Consider the following 20,601-nt stretch of genomic DNA (forward strand, 5'->3'; position numbering starts at 1 on the left):
ATCCGAGACATTTTTTCTCCCGGAGTTTCCGAAGCGCGTTGTATGCGCCCCCGTGTATTTTTTTGTTTCATTCGTGTTCGTGTGTTTTGTCCCGTTATCCGATCCGAATCGTTTTGTACCCGTGACCGTGTATTCATGACTTGTTTGTTCCTCAGCGTGCGAAATATGGATAAGTAATAAGGAGGATCGCACTCACTGTTAATATGGAGCCTTTTCTGCAGTTGAACGGTTAATAGTGCTTTATTGTAAGGAGATCCACCTATGCTGCCTAGTATGAAGGTGTTGAGATGACGTATGTTTAATATGGATGTTTCCTTTAGATATGTGGCTTTGGGTGTCACTTCTTATTGATGTGTGTGGGGGGGGGGGGGGGGGGGGGGGTGAGGATTGTTGTTGCGCGAGCGTCTTCTTTCTTTTTGTGTTCCAGGGGCTTGTTGAATCCCCCTCTTTGTGTGTGTCCCGTCCGTTGCTTGTAGGGTGTGTTGGGTGGTTTTGTGTTCTTTTTTTTTCTGTTCCAGGGGCTTGTTAAATCCCCCTCTTGGTGTGTGTCCCGTCCGGTGCCTGTGGGGTGGGGGGTTGGGGTGGGGGGAGCCTTGCTGTTGTGCGCGAGCGTCTTCTTTTTTTTTGTGTGCTAGTTTCGTGTGCAATGGGTTTCGTGCGGCGCCAGCATTTGACTACTTTTTTCTGTGCCTTTTCCTTTTTTCTGTGCTCGCGTCGCCTCATTTCTTTGACTCCTTTTTTCTGTGCTCACTCCTTTTTTCTGTGGTCTTGTCCGCCTCTCGCGGCCCCTCATTTCTTGGGGCGCCTGTGCAGTATGTCTTTTTGCGGCTACAGCCCATGGCCGGATGTCCCTGCATCCATCCGGTTTAGCATTCTCGGTTAGTAATATGAATTTTAATGTTAATTTCATATAAGTGTTTGCTTAATTTCTCTAGAACATCAGTTTCTTATTACTGCCTATAGTACTAGGGTGTCGTACCGTGTTAGTCATTATGAATGTAGTGAGAATGAAGAAGGGGCCTGAGTTGCCTTGAAAGCTTGCATATTGTAATCTTTTTTAGTTAGCCAATAAATGGTGTCATTTTACTTGACTTCTTATAACTGCCTAGAACAGTGGTTTTCAAACTCAATCCTGGGGACCCCCTGTGGCTGCAGGTTTTTGTTCCAACCAGATTCACGATTGGTGAGAATAATTGATAACAACTGATCTTATTTAATTAGCTGGTCTTTTTTTACTCTTCTCATTATTCTGCATTCAGAAAACACAACAGTATGGTTTTTACATTTATAAGACATATAGAATTATTTCTATTTTTTTCTAAAGCTATAAATGCTTAACTCTCTGTTGTTGCTTTCATATTATTTTCCCCGTTTCCTGTGTAGTTTGCTCCCTTCATTTAACCCTAATAGTGACAATTAACAACCAGCATAGCAGACACTTGGGATGACAAAAGCAGCAACAAGTTCAGTGTCAGGCTCACTAATTACTAAATAATCAACTAAATAACCAGAATACTTAGAAAAGCAGAATGAAAATTTACTTGAAAATATGACTTAAAAAATGACATATTCCCCATACAACTGCTTATTACATTTTGATAAAAATTTACCAAACTTAGTATTGACTCCAAAACACAGAAACTGGGAAATAATGGCTCAATTAATTAGACTTAGAGTCCAATGATAAACAAAAGTTGGTTGGAACAAAAACCTGCAGCCACAGTGGGTCCCCAGGACCGAGTTTGAGAACCACTGGCCTAGAATATGGTATAGCCTTTTACCCCTTGTACATTGACATGAGATAGAACTTTCTTGGTTATATTTGTAGAAGAGTATTAACTATCCCAGTGAGGAAATAGTCCTACTGCTGGCATGGACTTTTAGATATGATTGTGAATAGAGTAATAGATTGGCATACAGTTTTCTGACCGTGTTTAACATGGTCTAATGTGTTTAACTTGCTTAACGTGCCTCAAGCACGACTGTATGACTAAACTTAAAGAGTGAAACAAGGTATATAAGCCTTAAACAGAACTTTTCTTTTCTTTAATACCAATTTTGAATCGATTTTTATGTGAACTGTTTTGCCTTGAAATTTTACTAAAACTTTTAAAACAAAGATTTTTGGTCTGTGGAATTATTTGAACATGTATCACACTAGTGCTTGAATCATCCTATGAAGCAAACTTGGAAAATTTGGGAAAACGCAAGTACTGGAGGTGTGAGTGTGAGACACACAACGAGGAGTAAAGGTGCATGAGTAATGCTGCACTAGGCATGCTGAGAGAGACACCTTCAAAGATGGCAAAAATAACGTCCAGACAGGAGGTAAGGTGCCTTGAAAATAATGAAAGACTCTGAGCAGCAGGCTTTTAAGGAACACGCTTGAGATAAAGAGTACCAGTTAAGAGACTTTCACATATGCAAATACAGAGGAAAAACGCTGAAGGTACACATAGGGTAAGAGATAGCAAATATTTCTTTAAATATTCTATTCCCTGTCAGTTTTTTGTGGTTAGTATGGTACTAAACAACAATGACTGCTTGCACCAACATTGTCAACACTGTTTTCTGAGTTTGGGTGATGTGTTGGGTGTAGTAGTCAGCACTGCTACCTTAAGGACACAATGTTCTGAGTTTGAGCCAGGTATCTGGTTATATCAGTATATATTTTATAACTTCTTTTACTCTGGTATTCTTCACACATCTCAAACATGTTCAAGTTAGGATACCTGGTCAGTGTGGGTGTACATTTGAGTGGGCCTTGTGATGGACTCTGACCTTGTCTAGGGCTGTTTTCTGCATTGCCCTGCAATAGGCCTCTGTCCCCTGAATTGGATTAGCATGTTTGATGCTCTGAGATAAGCTAAATATTCTATGATAAAATGATTTGAAACTTAAAATGTTTTCTGGCATGATTTGATTTTTGTTTGTTAATGTTGTCACACATGGTCAAACATGTGCATTGGAGGATCTCAATACAGGCTCTGTCGAAGTATGTAATAACACTTTGGGACAAGAGGGGGCACTATCACTAACATTTTCATCTGTCTTCACACAACCAAGAAACTGCCCAGTGAATCTACCCCTTATGGTTCACTCTCCATAAAAGCCAGAGGTTCCTGGAAGGAGTGTAACTTTTGGCAAAAGCTACCCACTAGAAACTGAGAAACTGACTGAGCACCAGTGGCTAACCAGCCGATTTATTTTATTTTTATTTTGGAGGGCAAGTGCACCCAAAGGGCATTTATTTTTATTGGACTTACAAACATTAAATAGAATGACCTGGTTGGCCTCCCATATTTTCGTTTTTGTGGCGATGTCGTGACTACACCAAGCCACAATGTTCATTTATAAAAAGTTTAAATTAGGTAAATTTTCACATGTTTTTACACTGCCTATTTGTACTGAGACTGGTTATTGCCTTTAGAAATACTGTAGGTGACAATTTTGTAAAACCAATAACTTAAACTGTCAAATGATATACTTCACCTGTTAGCATTAATAATCCAAAACTTCTTAACAGGCAACATGTATGACTTTATAGCAGACAAAAATATATGATACATACAATAATTACAGTTCATGTTGTCTGCTGTGACAGATGTCCGGGGACATTGCCCCACCGGGATGCCGGGAGAAGGGAAGGACCAGGAGAGGGGCAGTATTTTCTCCGCAACATGAGAGGGTAGCTTTCCTTGGTTGCATGGGGGCCAAGGCGCTGGGACGTTCAGCCTTGTGGGGGGACGTGGCCACCGCCAGGGGGTGCCTGGATGGCTCCGGAACAGTGGTCGACAGCACTTCCGCCACACCCAGAAGTGCTGCCGGATATTAATCAAGAAGCACCTGGAGCACTTCCGGGTGCAGTATAAAGGAGGCTGCCACACTCCACTCAGGGCCAGAGTTTATAGGAAGAAGTCATGAAAAGGAGGTGGCCGAAGAGGAGTTGGAAAGGAAAAGAGAGAGAAAAGGGGCTGAGAGCATTATTGTGACTAATTGTGCACTGTGGGTTTGTGTTACTTAAAGTAAAGCGCGTGTATATTCGGGACTTTTGGTGTATGTCAGTCTGTGGCTGGGCTGGTCTTCACACTGCGAATTTTACTTGTAGAACATTCATTTGTCTACTTTGAGGTCACATTTGCTTCCTATTAAGCTAGTTTTTGCAAGTCATAATTTTTAAAGAAATAATAGGATTAGATTCATTAGAGAAGATGTAAAAATTAATTGGTAAAGATAAATAATGTCCAAGGTGACAAATTTCATAAGTGTATGGTAAAATGCAGATTTTAAGCTTGATAACCTAACCCAGACCTATTTTTCTTTACCAGTGATAATGGGAGTCTTTCCACACTCCACTGAGTGAGAAGAAAGGAAAGAATGAAGGTAAATATTGTTTTCTGGACTATATCTGAAAGAGAACTTAAGCATAGCCACATATCAAATTTTATTTGTTGATTGCAAATAATCTCAATATACTTGAAGCAATTTAATGAGTTAAATAGTTCTCATTTTGTTTATAGTTTCTTCTATTCTTTTCACTGGATTTAACCTCTCTCATCAATCAATCACTAGGGCACAGTAAATTATAACTGATAGGGCCAGTCTAAATGTAACCAATATTAGACTTGGCTCAGAATTAGAGTTTTCTGATAAGGCAGTGCAAAATTGCATTGACATGTAACAGAGGCTTTGATTTACATGCCTAATAAGACCTGCCTAAATTCATCTGCTACATAATGGGGGGAGTACAAATGACTAACACAATGAAACGGCCACACCTAGTCCTCAATTATAGACATCATGTAGCTGTGAATGTTAATGATCAATGCACTTTGGCATTTGGGCCTATTTTGCTCTAAGTTCATAAATCATGAAAGTTTCTTTTATGTATGTCAAATCTTGATGAAAAGTAGATTTCATAGATTTTGCAGAATTTCTAAAGAGAGGCCATTTGGTCTAAGCTGAACTTTTGCTCAATACCAGGTCGTTCTATTTGTGAGTTCACAATAGACCATCCATTTCCCAAAATGCCTTTAGCGTCTGCTGAGTGTCTTTCTAAAGTTTCTTTATCGAAGCTGTATATAAAAATGTGTTATGCACTATATGTAAAGTATTTCATTCAATGCAGCACCGCCAGTTGTTCCATCTACCTGATGGTAGCAGAAGACCTCTTACCCCTAACCCTCCATGCATACACTGAAAAATAAGTAATTGTTCTTGCACAATGTCAGCCACATGCCTCAAACCTGGAAGGCTTCAATAATGTTTTTTGAACTTATGAAATTATGTTTAGAAACCTGTGTTCTGCTTTATAAGAAAGCAGAACTTAAATGCATTACAGAAAGTCTCACTTAGGATCGACAAGGCTAATCTCTGGAATTCAATATATGACATAAGCAGAAAGATTGAAGCAGCCGACTATTTTTTAGGTTAAATAAGTAAACATTAGGAGGAGACATGAGAGAAGTATGTTATATTATGAAAGAAAATATATGGTAGGAGCAGGGCCGGATTTATATGAAAAGAGGCCCTAGCCTATTCCACTTATGAGGCCCTTTCACCTTCCATTTTTAAGTTTGTAAATTACATGAGAGATAATAAAATTTTGCTAACAATTTGAATGTAGGCCCCTCTTGATCTATAGGAAAATCCGGCCCTGGGTAGGAGTGAGCTATTACTTTAGAACAGGTTTTACATGAAGAAAACAAGGGAAGATGCAAATCCTGCTTAAAAGTAAATCACACATAAATATTAGAAAGCATTCACATTACCTAGCAGTAGATCTTTGAATACATTTTTTAAATTTCTTTCGAGTGCACCATTTGTAATAGGCACACTATTAGCTGTTCACACTGCACGGTGACAAACTCTTCACACTGGGAGCCATCATAAAGGTCCCAGCCTCGCAATCTATATAATCATCCTAAAACAGCATGAAAAACAAGCAGCTTAGTCAGATGAGTAAAACACTTCTATCCTTTGTTTTACCTGTCAGATGGCACCTGAATTATCGTCTACAGATCCTGTGGCACTAGAAAAGAACTAGTAGACTAATTTCTAGGCTGATTGGAGTAAACTATGATTACAGATTGGTAGAAATTAACCTTTTTATTTTACACAAACAAGGACCAAGAGGAGACTTAAAAAATGTGAAAATTGGAATGCAGTTAATTAGGTGAATTCCAACGATCACTTTTCTTCAGTGGCAATGTCAGAGATTTAAGTTGGATACTTTTGCAGAAAGCGTACAGCATTTCTTTACTTAGATTACTATAGATAACATTAAACAAAATACCTAGTAGTGTAGCTGAAGGTAGCACCCTAGGGGTATTCTCAGCAATGTCTTACTTTAAAGGTTAGATGAAGAGGAAATGACAAACTAAACTGAAGTACATTGTCTTTGTTTTATGTTGAGCTGACTGTGGGATGACACAGTGCTGTGGTGGTTAGTGCTGCTGCCTCATGATGTCTTGCTCCTTACACATTCTCCCTGTATCTGTTTTTTTATTTTTGTTATTTTGATTTTACAGCACTGAGTAGTAGTAAGTATGTATGAGAGTGTACAGTGAAGTTCAATCAGCATTCAGTATGTCACTTTGGTCTTTGCATTTAACAAGCTTTGTAATCATACAATGTATATAACCTGCTTATATAATATTATTCTTTCATATACAATGTATATTTCATTTCTAATTATTATTATCCTGTTATATTGTTTGCTTGTCCTTTTTATATGTTATACATTATACATTCCAACCTTGTGTTTTCACTATTATGCTGTATCAGACTGTGAGAAAGAATTTCTTAGGCTCAACCAGGAGAAACATTGAGAAACATCTTTGTTTCCAGAGGTTTCTGGCAAAAGAAGAAAATGACACTGATCGGTGTACTGCACCAAAGCAATGTTATCTTAAACTTATAAAAAGCATTACCATACCCTGACACTTGTGATTCCTCCAACTGTTCAACCCCAGATACATTGGAGCACAACAACCACTGACCTGCTCAGTCCTGAGACTTTTGAATTGCCACCTTCCATAACCATCCACCTTTCAAACATCTACATGCTTCAAAAGCACCTGGAAAAGATATGACTGGAGCAGTGAGACCACCATAGCTAAGTGAGGATGATAGAAGGAAAGAGTGCATCCAAACCACTGCAGCTATATTCATTCTGTTGGTGTAGGTCACATATAGAATGACTATTCAATGCAAGCTAAGTATAAAATTATTATATGAGTTGGGACTGTTTTTGTTTTTGTTATTTTGCAGCCATTGTGGCTTTGAGGCAAATGTATGTGTTGAACTTCATTTCAACAGGGCATTTCCCAACATTAAACCTGGCCCATTCATAGAATTAATGCTTCTTGCTGGACCCAATATGTAAGGTAGAAACACATGTTTTCGGAAGACATTGTGGCAGATGGCTGGGGGTCCTGCCCAGCCGGGATGTCTGGAGGGTCTGGGAGAGGAGCAATACCTTCCTCAGGCCACGAGAGGGCAGCTGCCCTGGTCTGCGTGGGGGCCACGGAAGCAGAGCTTGGAAGCTTAACCTGGTTGGGGTCCGTGGTCACCGCCAGGGTGCGCCCGGATACTTGTGGAGCCCTGGAAGGCAGCACTTCCGCCACCCCAGGAAGTGCTGCTGGACCAGGGATGGTGTACGCCCGGAGTGCTTCCAGGTGCAAGGGCAGCACTTCCGCCACACTGGGGAGTGCTGCCAGAAGCTCATCATCAAGCACCTGGAGCACATCCGGGGAAGATATAAAAGAGGCCATTCCAGGAGCCGGAGTCGGGTGGAAGTGGACAGAGCATGCCTGGGAGGAGTTGGAGACGATAGGGAGAAGAAGGAAGTTTAAAGGACTGTGTTGGTGATTACTGCACTGGGGCTTGGCTTTGTAAATAGGGGTTGCAATTAAAGTGAGTGTGTTTTACAATGTTCCGTGTCTGCCTGTGTGTGTCAGGTTCGAGCTTTCCACAAAATGCATACTTAATATGGGTGTAAGAGGACCAGGACCTAAAAAAGTCCTCAAAGCTGTGAAGTAGCAGTTCTAAACATTGCGCCACTCTGCCACCTAATATAATTCATGTCTATCACATTTATTAAAAGTAACCTCTATCACAGGGTCATTTTAAATCTACAGTATATAAATATTTTAGAAGCAGGCCACCATGAATTACAATTAAGATAAAGGAATTCAATAAAAGTCAGTCATAAGTCACTGACTGAAAAATTGGCGGCAATCAAAACCTGAACAAGCGGTGACATTTCTAAAATGAAAACACCACAATATTAAACAGAAAATGTTTTGTGTAGCCAAGTGTGAAAAAAGGCTTTTACATTAGTAAGAAAAAGATGTTGGTGAGAAAATGTTCTTCCAAACCCACACAGGCATTTGACATAAATGCTCAGAATCTGTGCTGCATGCTGAATTGAAAAAAGCGCCCTCTCGCTACTACCAGCTGACACAGCTCCCCATTATTGTTGGCCCTTTGAGATTTTGACCAGTTGACATTGTCTGGCAATCAGTATTGCCTGTGCTTTGGTGTTGTGCCATTGAGGTGTTGTCTCTTCCTCCTGCTAGCCCTTTGACAGAGGCTCTTCCTAGCTACTGTATGTCTCCAATTAAAATGCTCTGATGAAATACACATTTTCATTTTTATTTGATAAAACTGACAAGTATTTTATCTAAGCCTGCCTAAACTGAAAATCAATAAATCCATTTTTGTTAAAATGTTACTGTTACTAAGTTACCAGGCTAAAGGTAATTTAGGCCACAGATGACACTGTATTAAATACGCTTTAAGCGTATCTGATTATACTCATTGACAAAATCAGAGCTAGTTGTGTAACCATACCAAAGCATAACAGTCCATCTATACTATGTCCAACATGTTTTAAAAATGTAAGTCCATAAGTCTCTGCTCCTTACAGAATGCGCAGTAGGAACTATAGACAGCCTGCGTCTGTATTGTTATATCAGATCAATAGATGCCACAAAACTCATATCTCTTGTTGCCATAGGATCATTTAAATTGTTTAGTTATGAATTAATATGTGTATTTTGGAACTGGGTGGAAGCTTCATCTCGTACCTAATAGAGGAAGGTGTCTAGACCAGCTCAGCAGAAATAATGCTAAATGTAAATGTATTAAATGAATGGGCTTACCCACTCTATGTTTAGTGCTTATTTGTAAGGTATTCATTTGGTGTTTCATGTTTTTTCCCTAAGTTTGACTTTCTGAGACTTGGTGTGTGCAGGAATACATAGCATTGACACATACCCTTTTAAAATATTTTCAATAGTTTCCAGATTAAAGCAGTGATTTATTTTTATCGGAACCTTTTCTGCAATGCCTGCGTCTAATTCCTCTACAAATAAAAACATATTGTGAAGAGATCTGTCTTGCCTGCGCACCTCTCACAAACCCGCACTGTCCAAGCTGCAATAATCCACAGCGAAATGCTGAAGACCAACAGCACAGTGCCTGGGCAGATGGTCATCAGTGTCTTCATAACAAAGCGTGTGTTGAAGTTGATCTTGTTGAGGGCACCAATGCTGCGTGAGGAAGCATCTGTAAACAGCTTGCTGTGCAGAAGCATGACCCGAGCAATGAGGTACAGTCGCAGGAACATGGGGATGGATAGGATGATGTCCACATCAGCCTCGGCGTGGGATGGAGTGTAAGAGAATGCCAGCCTTGCCTTCCACTGGAATTTGTATTGTCCAGGAATCGGATGCACAGCACAGACCAGCAGCTCCAGTGTAATATAGAAAATCCGCTCATAGGTCATAGCGATGCGCCAGTCGTCTGCTCCATTATCGATGACAAAGAGCTGAAAAAAGGAACAAAATGAAAGAATATTGAGGACATGATTTGTTAAAATGTTAAAGTTGCTCTACTTCTTCATAATATCTCATCTTTTTAATTTGACTGATTGACAGGTAAATGGCTAATACACAATCATTTTATACCAAAACACAGCACTAAATACCTTCTACATAAGAGTTTAAAAGAAAAGGACTGCACATTTAATATACAGTAGCACTGGCAATGAAAGATTAATCAGAACATTTTTCAGATATTTAATATTATGGCAAATTAAATAGCTCTTATACTATTTTAGAAATTATATTTTTCAGAAAGTGACAGACATCTTTATCCATGGCAAACCTATTATTGACCCCTGAAGGAGCTGGTTTAGAGGGGTGAGGGAAGTGTTAGTACAATATTCAATTAATAATGTTAGATAGAACTTATATCAGGGTAAAGATCCTTTTGAATTTATAGCCATACAGACCTGCTCCTACATGGATGCTACTTCTGGTGTCCACTCACCTGGACCTGCTTCTTCCACCTGGAAGTACTTAAAATCAAAGACATCACTATCTTTGACAATCTCTGTCAGACTCCTCTCTGGAAAGATGTTTTTTTAATGCCATTTGCACAACATGTTTTCTTTTTCATTTAATTGTATGAGGTTCGCCTTCATGTCTGTCTCTCTCTTACTATATATTGTGGTATAGCAGGTCCACAGCTCAGATTAAAAAGGGCAGTTTTTAAATAATAGCCGCACTTAAAGAGGGGGTGAGGTAGTGTGGCCGGAGCAGTTCCTGGGAGCTTCATGATTCGGGCGGTCCTCGCTTTAAGTGCACAGGTGAGGAGTCGTCCGCATCCGTAATTGACGTCAGGAGCTGCTAATCACCACGCCTGAGCCACATCCCCAGAATATATAGGAGAAGTACAAGGTGGAAAGGGAGAAAAGAAAAAGCGAATGGAGGTTAAGGGAGAAGAATGCAGCTGGAAGCAAAGGAGCATGTGCGTGAGGGAACGAACGAGTGAGCAAGAGCGGGCTCGCTGTAAGAAAGAAGGCAGCTGGGCAGTGAGCCCTAACCGAGTGTTTGGCTAGCACCCAGTCGGTAGTGGTCACTCCCGCTGAGTGTTAGTGAGGAGCAGGAGTGACCAGAAGGAGGATGGCTCGCCACATATGGTTGTGGGAGTCTGGGACTTGGGAAGTGATAGCCCCAGCGCGAGCGCCCTGGTCACTGGGGAGCCCAAGTCATGGTGCGGTGGAGCCCACCGGAGCCAGGGATCGGAAAGGTGAACAGACCAGCAGAAGGCAGAGGAGGTCAGCTGCAGGTAGGGTGACTCCACTGGTGTATAGCCTGAATGGGAGAAACAGGGGAGTCGCCAGTAGACAAAAGGCACCGGCCTTTGTTTTTAAAAGGACTGCTTCCAGCCATTGTTTTAACCTTGTTTTAAAAGGATCTATTTATGTGATTTTAACCTCCACATTTTTCACTTGTTTTTAATGGATTATTTATTTATTGAGATTTTTGCATTGCACTTGTTTTTGAACACTTTGTTTTTGGTTTTGTTTTAAATAAAAAGCACTTTGCACATTTTGCACCATCCCCTTGCTTCATTGTTGATGTGTTCACTGTCCAGCTCATCCATTTACATTACCAACTGTGTCGGATTCAAGAGCTCCCAAACTGGAGAAGGGAGCCTGGAGCAGAACCCCTATCGTCATATATATATATATATATATATATATATATATATATATATATATATATATATATATATATATATATATCTATATCTATATATATATATATATATCTATATCTATATATATATATATATATATATATATATATATATATATATATATATATATATATATATATATATATATATATATATATATATATATATATACTGGGGGGTTCTGTCCCCTGCTCACTTTGCTTGCCATCCCCCGGGGCTGAGCCAGTTGAAGGGCGTCGGAAGAGAAAGCAATTGTATTTAAAGAAGTGTAGAAGAGTATGTGGGGCGTGGGAGGAAGACGGTTTGGTCCTTAGTCATTATAGATAGAAAATCAGTTACTTGAGTATTTCACTACAGCTGTCTATTTTAAAAACCAATGAATAATAAAATGTAGTAAAAAGTAAAAAATTACAAGAAAAAAGTAATAAAAAGAAAATAAAAAATTAACATTGACACCTTGTCAAAAACAATTTAATGAATTACTTTATCCTCTAACATACATTCTATAAACATTGCATTTTAGCATTTTTGTTCTCTTATTGTTCTGGGTATTTTTCTCTTTCTTCTTTATTGGACAATTCTCTTTGTTCTTCATTTTTATTATATGCAGCTCTTTTTTGTTCATTTTCTTTTTTTTGATATTCAGTATCAGCTCTTGCCGCTGTTTTTCTATTGCAATCTAAATTCAACATTCTTAAATAGATAATTTGCTTTTCTGCCTTGCCATTATAACCGACTGCGTTGAAGGGCGAGTTACCACTGAGAGTATCACAGGGTGATACAGAGAGAGGATGTGCACAGTAGGAGTAATGATTGGGCAAACGGTGTGGAGGGGAGTGGTCAAGGCTGAATAACGTGGACATAATGGAAAACGTTTATATATAGTTGAACCCAATTAAAAGAAATTATTTATCATATGTACTGTATATATCAGAAATTTTTGGGAAATTGTATGAGCATTTTATAACTGATGAAGACTACACATATCTTAAGTGTCCCAAAATAACTAAAATGATTAACTTTCTCCTTTGTTGTTGGTTCTGGTCACATCTTATGGTTCTTTATTTTAACTTATGCAAGAAATAAATTCTATGTTAATAAAACAGAAGTAGCTTATTTTTATAACCTTAGAGCAGTAAGGGTTTCTTAAGAACCCTGGAGAGAGGATGCAATATGTCAGCCACTGGTGATAGGAAACTGCTGAAACTGATTGATGGATGGATAAATTATTCCCTTTTGGTGTGACCATATTTGCTTCACACTGACATGCCATTTTAATTCCCTTTTGAAGTGTAGAAGATCCAACACTGTTTCAAATATTTTCAACACTAATTGTATGTTTTTATTATTTTCTTACATTTGTTCTTATTTTTTGTGGTTACACACACATCTTAGCTCACACCTTGTCCTGCTTCATGTTGATTGAAATGTGTGTACATAAGATTTTTAGTTATTAGCATTTGAGAATCCCCAGCACATGCCTATGGATATAATAATGTTTCATTTACTCTATACACAGATTTAATGAATGCAGCAGTAGTTGTTTATACTCCATTTACTTTTTCATTCACTAACTTAGCATACACTTTTATCCAAAGTGGCTTACAAATGAGGCCAACATAATTAAGTAAAAATCATTCTGACAGACTGTTTTGAAACAAGTGCTATATGAAAGATTACAAAATTGATCATTACAAGTGGAGAGCTTTAAACCAAACAGAACAACACAAGACTAGTTAATCTTTCTTAAGTTATAAGAAGCTGTCATTAAAACCATTTTAGTTAGAAAGATATTTACAGTCTTCAAAAGCTTCTTAAGCCCAAGAGATGAAGTCAGCAGTTCATGTGGCCAGCATGTTCCACCAGCTAAGAGCTACATCCACTCTTAAAAATGCTGGATCTTTAATGGCATTTTATGCTTCTTTACTGGGATGTATGGTTCCTTGTTGAATCTTTGCTTGACAAAGCACCATTTCACTCTGGGAAGGGTTTTTACATATACATTTGGTTCTTCATGCTTTGAAAAACTTGCTAATATGTAGAAAGAAATTGAGATCTTTCTTGCATGGTTGGCTACCTTGTAGGACACTAACAGATTAGAAAACCTGGACTTAACCTGTGTTCTTGTATGTAACAAGAGTCATTTTAAAATGAGGAACACATTGGCATGTCACAAATCTGTTACCATCAACTTGTAATTATATACACTATGGAACTTGTCACAGATCTAAACAAATAAAGGTACTTTGTGGAACCTTCATGTGGCTGGGTCTTTTGGGAACTAAAAATGGTTCCCCTTTGGCATCACTCTGAAGACCCACTCTGGCGCCTTTATTTCTGAGAGTGTATGAAGAGTCTGGCCCTTTGAGATTTGATGCCAAAGAAAAGTGGTATCACCAGATGGTGTTCATTAGCTGACTTGAGTCGGGCGAAAACCAGCGTTGAACATCATGAGTGCCGTCATATACACAGGTGCTGATCCATTGACTACTCTCTAAGCAAGTATCATGGAACTGAAGTTAGTGTGTACTGCTACAGGGAGCCAGTGAATTGGTTGAATGGAAGACATGCAGCTGCATTTTGAATCATCTGCAACAACTTGGTAGTACATCAACCATCAACCCATTCATCTCTTCACCCATTATTTGTCAAATGTGATTGATTCATTTCATTTCAGATGTGTTGTAGGAAAAATATGCACATATCTGTGGAAATTTGATAAAAAAGGTTCTGTTGTGTCTTCATGGCTTTCAAATGAAAGATTTGGAAAGTCAGACAACATGATTAGTGCTTGTGCCTCTGTTTTATTTCAGGGCTGTGGGGGACTTTGAAATTATAATATGATTTTTTGAAAGAGATGCCTCTGAATCACTGAGAAATGACTAACCATATGAGAGGTGGTCCTAACACTCCTTGCCAGTTGTATAGAATAAGCATATATTTGCACAGACGTGAATAACGCAAAGACTGTGGGCGACATAAGTGAACAGTATGATTCCTAAAGGCAGTTTTGGACCTGATGATGCAGAGCGGTACTGATTTTCCATAGATCTATATGATACACTTGGCATTGTAAACAATTGACTCTATAAATTTTAGACATGAACTCAGTGGGCTAAATGATCGCAGATTAAAAAGCCAGCTACAAAAAAAAAATGCTCAAAATAAGGAGTAGAAAAAAAATGCTAATGTTGAATTTCAAAGTTGAAAAATTCAGGTATTGAATGCATTTTTTAAAGTAAACACACTTTGTGCTTATTTAAAAAAAATAAAACCTCACATTTTGGGAAATCCCTTTGGCTCGCTTAGTAAACATGTTGTGCTGTAAACTGAAATATGAGTCATATCACAGGGGTTTAAAATTCTGGCGATGCACTTGGGAGATGAAATCTCCAGGCAATTACTCTAAAGTGATCAAGCTAAGCCGCACAGAAGCACCCACAAAGTTCACTCAGGCACTAACTGCAAGGCTCACACACTCGCTGACGACTTTAGATAGCAAGTAATCTGGCTGCATGGCTAGAAGGCAAATGAGTCTAAAAATTATCATCACAACAAACATTAGAGCAGGAAAAAATGAATGAACTAGGCCAAGACAACCAGTGTTTGACTGTATCCCAGTACACAAAAACTGTATCACTTTATAGCACATACATTTTCTCATTTTCAAGCATGCATAGTCCATTTTGGTATTTCAGGGATTTAGAGTCTATCCTAGCAGCACATGGTAGAAGGCAGGAGCTAGACTTGAACAGGACACCAGTCCATGAAGTGCTTACTCTTACTCAAATCCAGAAATTAATATTATTCACCTATTGTATTAACTCAACAGAGCACCAATTATTCAAGCCTGAACAGAGTACCAGTCTATCACGGGGCATATTCATGCAGACATCTACATGCACTCACATCAAGCCAAGCTTGACATAGTAATTAACCTAACATTTTGTAACATAAATCCTGTAGTTTATTTAGCCCCAGTGAAGAAGTTAAGCTCTTTACTTGTTATATTTTTGTCACCACTGTGTGTGAAGATCAATCTCCTGACATGTTCATCAGTGACCAGGGTAAGTAGTTGGACTATTAGTCAGAAAGTCGCCAGGTCAACCTTGCCTGTACCTCACTGTGTAATCCTGAGCATGGCACTTAAAGTACCAATGCTTTATTTGTAAAAAAAAAAAATATGTATGTAAATAACATAGTGCATGTGTAAAGCTTCATATGTTTAAATTTATTTGGCCAATGCCTTTATCCAAAGTGACTTACAACATTTGAGATACACTTGGTTATATTCCTTTTCCAATTGGAGCACAGGTGGGTGAAATGACTTGCTCAGGGTCACACAGTGTCATTGGCAGGATTTGAACCAACAACCTCAGGGTTTGAAGTTCAAAGCCTTTACCACTGTGCCACGCAAGATATTCTTCTAAACATTTAAAACATAATTTCCCATAGTAGAAATACTGGTGCTCAGCAGGTCCTTATTACAGCCTTTTTATAGCATGTAAACAACCTCATTGGCCTTAATTATAAAAACACTAAATGCAACAACACATTACAGTTTTTGAAGCACATTTTTATTTCTCCCAGAAAAGCAATTGTAATAATATTTTAGACACAGACATTTTAAAACAAATACCTTTAAAAAAAGAAATTTTACATAAAGTATAAGAGTTTTACATATAAATTCACTGAATTAACAAGCTAATTAAATGGGCAGGCTCAGTTATGGGGCACAATTTGGACCCCCTGGAGGTTGTAGTGAAGGAGAGAATAAAATTAAAACTGGTGCCATTATGAATAGTGCTGCACATCCCTTCTCTGGCACACTAACACTGAGGACTATCAGCCAACAAATTATTTAGCAGAAATGTGTCAAGTGTGGTGCTCCTTTATACCAACCAAAATACGTCTATACAAGCCTCATTGGGACTGTAAATACAAAGTTTGAAGTTTTCCTTTTACATTTTTTCTTCCTTTTTAGTTATTTTGATGTGTGCTCAGACCATATTGTGTGTACATATATTTTTGTTTATCTATTTATGTATTTATTTATTTAAAAAGCTTATGTAAAAAAGCCAAATTTCCACTATCAAATTTTCCAAATCTATCTATCTATCTATCTATCTATCTATCTATCTATCTATCTATCTATCTATCTATCTATCTATCTATCTATCTATCTATCTATCTATCTATCTATCTATCTATCTATCTATAAAGTGATTACCTAAAACATAGACACAAATATTTCAATGTGTTCTGCAAAAGGCTTGGAAGATGCTGTAGCTTTAAAATAAAGAATTCTGCATTTTCTTTTCACACAACTGTACTGTCAGGAAAAGTGGAAATTCTCACTCACGCAGGCTGTATGTGGAGCTAATGAGGAATCACACGACACAGAGGTGTGAAGAAACCCTGTGTGTTCCTGTTTACATAAGAATTCCCTACTTCATTGTGTTAACAGAAAAAAAAATACCGCATGTTTTCCTTTTTCCCCTTCTAAACGTCTTGTTCGGTCTGAAAAATCACCCATTAGCCACTAAAAAGAGCCGAGACTTCATTTCATATATGGCAATCAGCCACCACACTCCAGGGACTCTCATTAGGAACGCCCAGGCTCTGATGTGGTCGCCTAGGAAACAGGCATTGCAATGATACTGGGCCAGGGTACCTACTCTGAACAGAGAAGAATCAGTGTGCATGTGTTTTATGGGGGGTGCTTCTAAGTTGTTAATGTCTGTGTCTGTCTAAGGCGAAAAATCAAGTGTGACTGTGTGTGTGATTTGTTTAACATATGCTGTATGTGTGGATATATATTTGTGTATTGGAGGGTAAGAGTTTGTAGCCGTTTGTGGCCTGGTCTAGTTGTAATAATGAGGCATGAGTGTATGTGTAGCAGTGTCTTTTTTGTTTTGTGTATGGATAAATGTACAATGTATAAAATTAAATATGCTCTTTAATACAGAACAATGTCATTATTTGAAAGTGACAAGTGTTCAACTGTAAAATAAATATTGTTAAAGTTGCTAGGCATTGTTAAAATATGAATGCAGCAATGCTTAAGAAAGCATTATGAAGGACTACTGTTTCATCCAGGATGGGATTTCCCAAATAAGCTCAAGCTCTTCTGGACCCTGAACTGGATGCATCCCTATTCACTGTCTGCAAGATGTTTACATGATCATCCTTTATCCATTAGATAAATATCTCAGAAAGGTTTATTTTAGAATTAACTTCAACACCAGATTTGCCCTACTGTGTGTGTGTGCGTGTGAGTGAATGTGTATGAGTGCATAACTGTGCCCCTTAGTGGTCTGGAGCTCAGTCCAAGGTTGCTTCTTGTGCTACAATAGGCTCTAGACTCCAGTAGTGCAAATTGGATACAATATTAAATGAAAATGGATGGAAAGATGAAAATTTGAAGTGAACAACTGTTACGCAGATGTATCAGTGAAACACAATAATGTCATAAAACAGTTATAAATTGATAGTTGAAAACACAGATTTTCTAGGTTGTAGGCCGATTGTTTTTGTAGGAAGGTGAATCATACTTGCATGATGTATTGGTATCATCTGATGAGCTCCACTTGGCAATTAGCAGGACTAATTGACTGCAGAAGTGGTCTGGATAATCAAACATCTGGAAAATTAAACATTACTTTAAACTACTTTTAAGTAGAGTCTGTACTATAAAGGACAGTATCATAAATTTGCTGTAGAACATTGTGATGACAGAATCATTAATACTGTGGCCTCACTTTTCCAAGCCCTTGGAGGTTCATGTGGGATTTCTCACAGTAGTATGTTTTTTTGTGTTTGTGCATGCTAGAGTAATTCTTAAATGTCAAGTGACATGGCATGAGTGAATTTGAGAGTGCTCAGTGAGAACGTAGCATCCTGTCCAGCACTGGAAAAAGAGAAGAATGCATGGTTTTGGTAAAATTTAGTGTGTAGTGTATCATGTGTTACAAAAAAAATATAAATCCTTTATTTCAGGGTGTGATTGAAAGTGAGAGCAAATTCCAGTGGATAACGGCACGCATGGGTGAGTGTCCCAGCTGGGATGGGGCAAGGTTCCTTACCTGGATGGGAGGCTAGCTGTTCAATGGCACAACAAAGATGGGAAGACCCTCCTGCCGCAATGAGAAGAAAGACAGAAGAAGCCAGTGCGGCAGGGTACACTGGCATCCCAGCAAGTTCAGACCAAGGAACAGTACCCGCCTGGGAGACCAGAGTAGTGGAAGGTCAGGGGATGACAATGTGGCAGGATTACATGCTCCCCTAACATACTATGTGGCAGCCTACCTGGGTAATGCTACTTCCATGGACACCCACAAGGCACGTAGGGAACTATTGTCCTTGTTGGGTTCTGTGGGTGCCGCAATGGAGTGCTGCAGGGATCCATCATCCCTACTTTGCAGGACTTCTGATGCTTCCATCAACTTATGCCCTAGTACTGAAAGGACTATTGGGTTCAGCATAAAAGAAGCTACTCAACCTCATCCAAGTGAGTTGGAGTCAAGTGGAAAAAAAACAAAGCTAATCTGGAGGAGTAGAAGGAGTAAGGAAAAGAAAAGAACAATTGCTTTGTAATTCTGATTGTGTTTATTAAAGAAGCCATTTTTTGTAAGGTAATTTATCAAAATATGCCTTTTATAGTATCAGGACTTGTGTTGAGATGGTTTGGAGTGCTGCAACACCCCTACTGGTCACACTGGACAATTGGATGATGAAGTTAATCTTTGAATTTAATGTCAGCAGCTGATCTTTGTGCAAAGACTTTAGTTAGAAATATGTTTTTTTCTGAGTGTGTGTGTGTATTGTGTAAGGACCAAAATATGTGAGTGAATCCATGATGGCATACAGCAAAGCATAACATTTATGCTCTGTTATGTTCATTTGCAATTGTTTCAACCTGTTTTATTGTATATGTATGTTATAAGATATTATCATGAATGACTTACTTGCTTCTGCCAGACATTAAGGATTTTCAGAAGTTACTGTGAGACTTATGTATGTTTTATCAGCATTCACTATAATTCCCAAAGACAAGCAATTGAAGTTGATGGGTGACTCTCAGCTCACTTAGTATGAGTGAGTGTGGGTATGTAAATGAATGTATCGTGTATCTGGCCTTGAGTCCGATGCTGCTGTGACAGGCCCTGTCCACTACAGCTGTAAAGTAAGCAAAGTGGGTATAGCCGATGGATGGATGGATGGATGGAAGGGACTTACCTATATGTTTACTATTTATTGACAGACAAAGTCCTCAATTAAAGGGGTCAGAATATACAAGTTCAGTTTGTGATGAACTGTGCATAAGCTTATTTTTCCTCTTTGAGCTTGTGGTGTTTTAAAGAAGTCTTCAGTAGAATGCTCTATCCTTGTTTTGAGTGGCTATTTATGAGATTTTTCTTTTTTGACCTTCTTCTTATGTATACAACACTTCAGTGCGTTTACTAAGTGGCTGACACCTCTGCACAGCACCGATATGCAAATGGTACACATAACGTGGGGAAGCCTAACCAAGATAATGATTTTTTTTTTATGCACCATGCAGATTCATTTACACTGCTTAAATAGCAGACAAATAATTTTGCTGTCAGTGGAAATGAAAAGCTGCCACACTGAAAGGAGGATACAGTTTTCAAATGATTTAGCTCGAAGGCTGTGAAGCTTAGAAATCACACATATAAAACACAAATGATAACAATATGATAAACACATTTCTTCTGTTAAAAATGTATTAATTCTACAGCTTCTGTATTTTCAATGAACTGCTATGTTGAGAGTACTCTAGACCAACTTTACTGTATGTCTGCAGACACAAAATGACCCTTGTCCACTGTAATCAGTCCTTATAAGATATTAGTTTAAGTTTATTGCTACAAATATGCAAGAATTGTTTAATATTCATCTATAGCATTGTGTGCTGGTGGGCATACATACATATCAAATCTTACATGTCCCTAAAACTAGATTAAACAGGTTTAATAAATGGATAGGGTTCCACAGTATACATTTATCACCACTGCTGTCTCACAG

The 20,601-nt window shown here is 38.5% G+C and overlaps 1 protein-coding gene across 1 annotated transcript in view; it reads right to left on the reverse strand.

The window, feature by feature from the left end:
* Positions 1-20,601, reverse strand: part of LOC114645537 (small conductance calcium-activated potassium channel protein 3-like) — a 340,671-nt gene that overhangs the window by 127,659 nt on the left and 192,411 nt on the right. The window contains exon 3 of the mRNA XM_051923803.1: positions 9,417-9,835. Coding sequence (XP_051779763.1) covers positions 9,417-9,835 — 419 coding nt within the window. The remainder of the gene's footprint in view (positions 1-9,416; positions 9,836-20,601) is intronic.

This window comes from Erpetoichthys calabaricus, chromosome 2, assembly GCF_900747795.2.
Source record: "Erpetoichthys calabaricus chromosome 2, fErpCal1.3, whole genome shotgun sequence".
Lineage (NCBI taxonomy): Eukaryota > Metazoa > Chordata > Cladistia > Polypteriformes > Polypteridae > Erpetoichthys > Erpetoichthys calabaricus.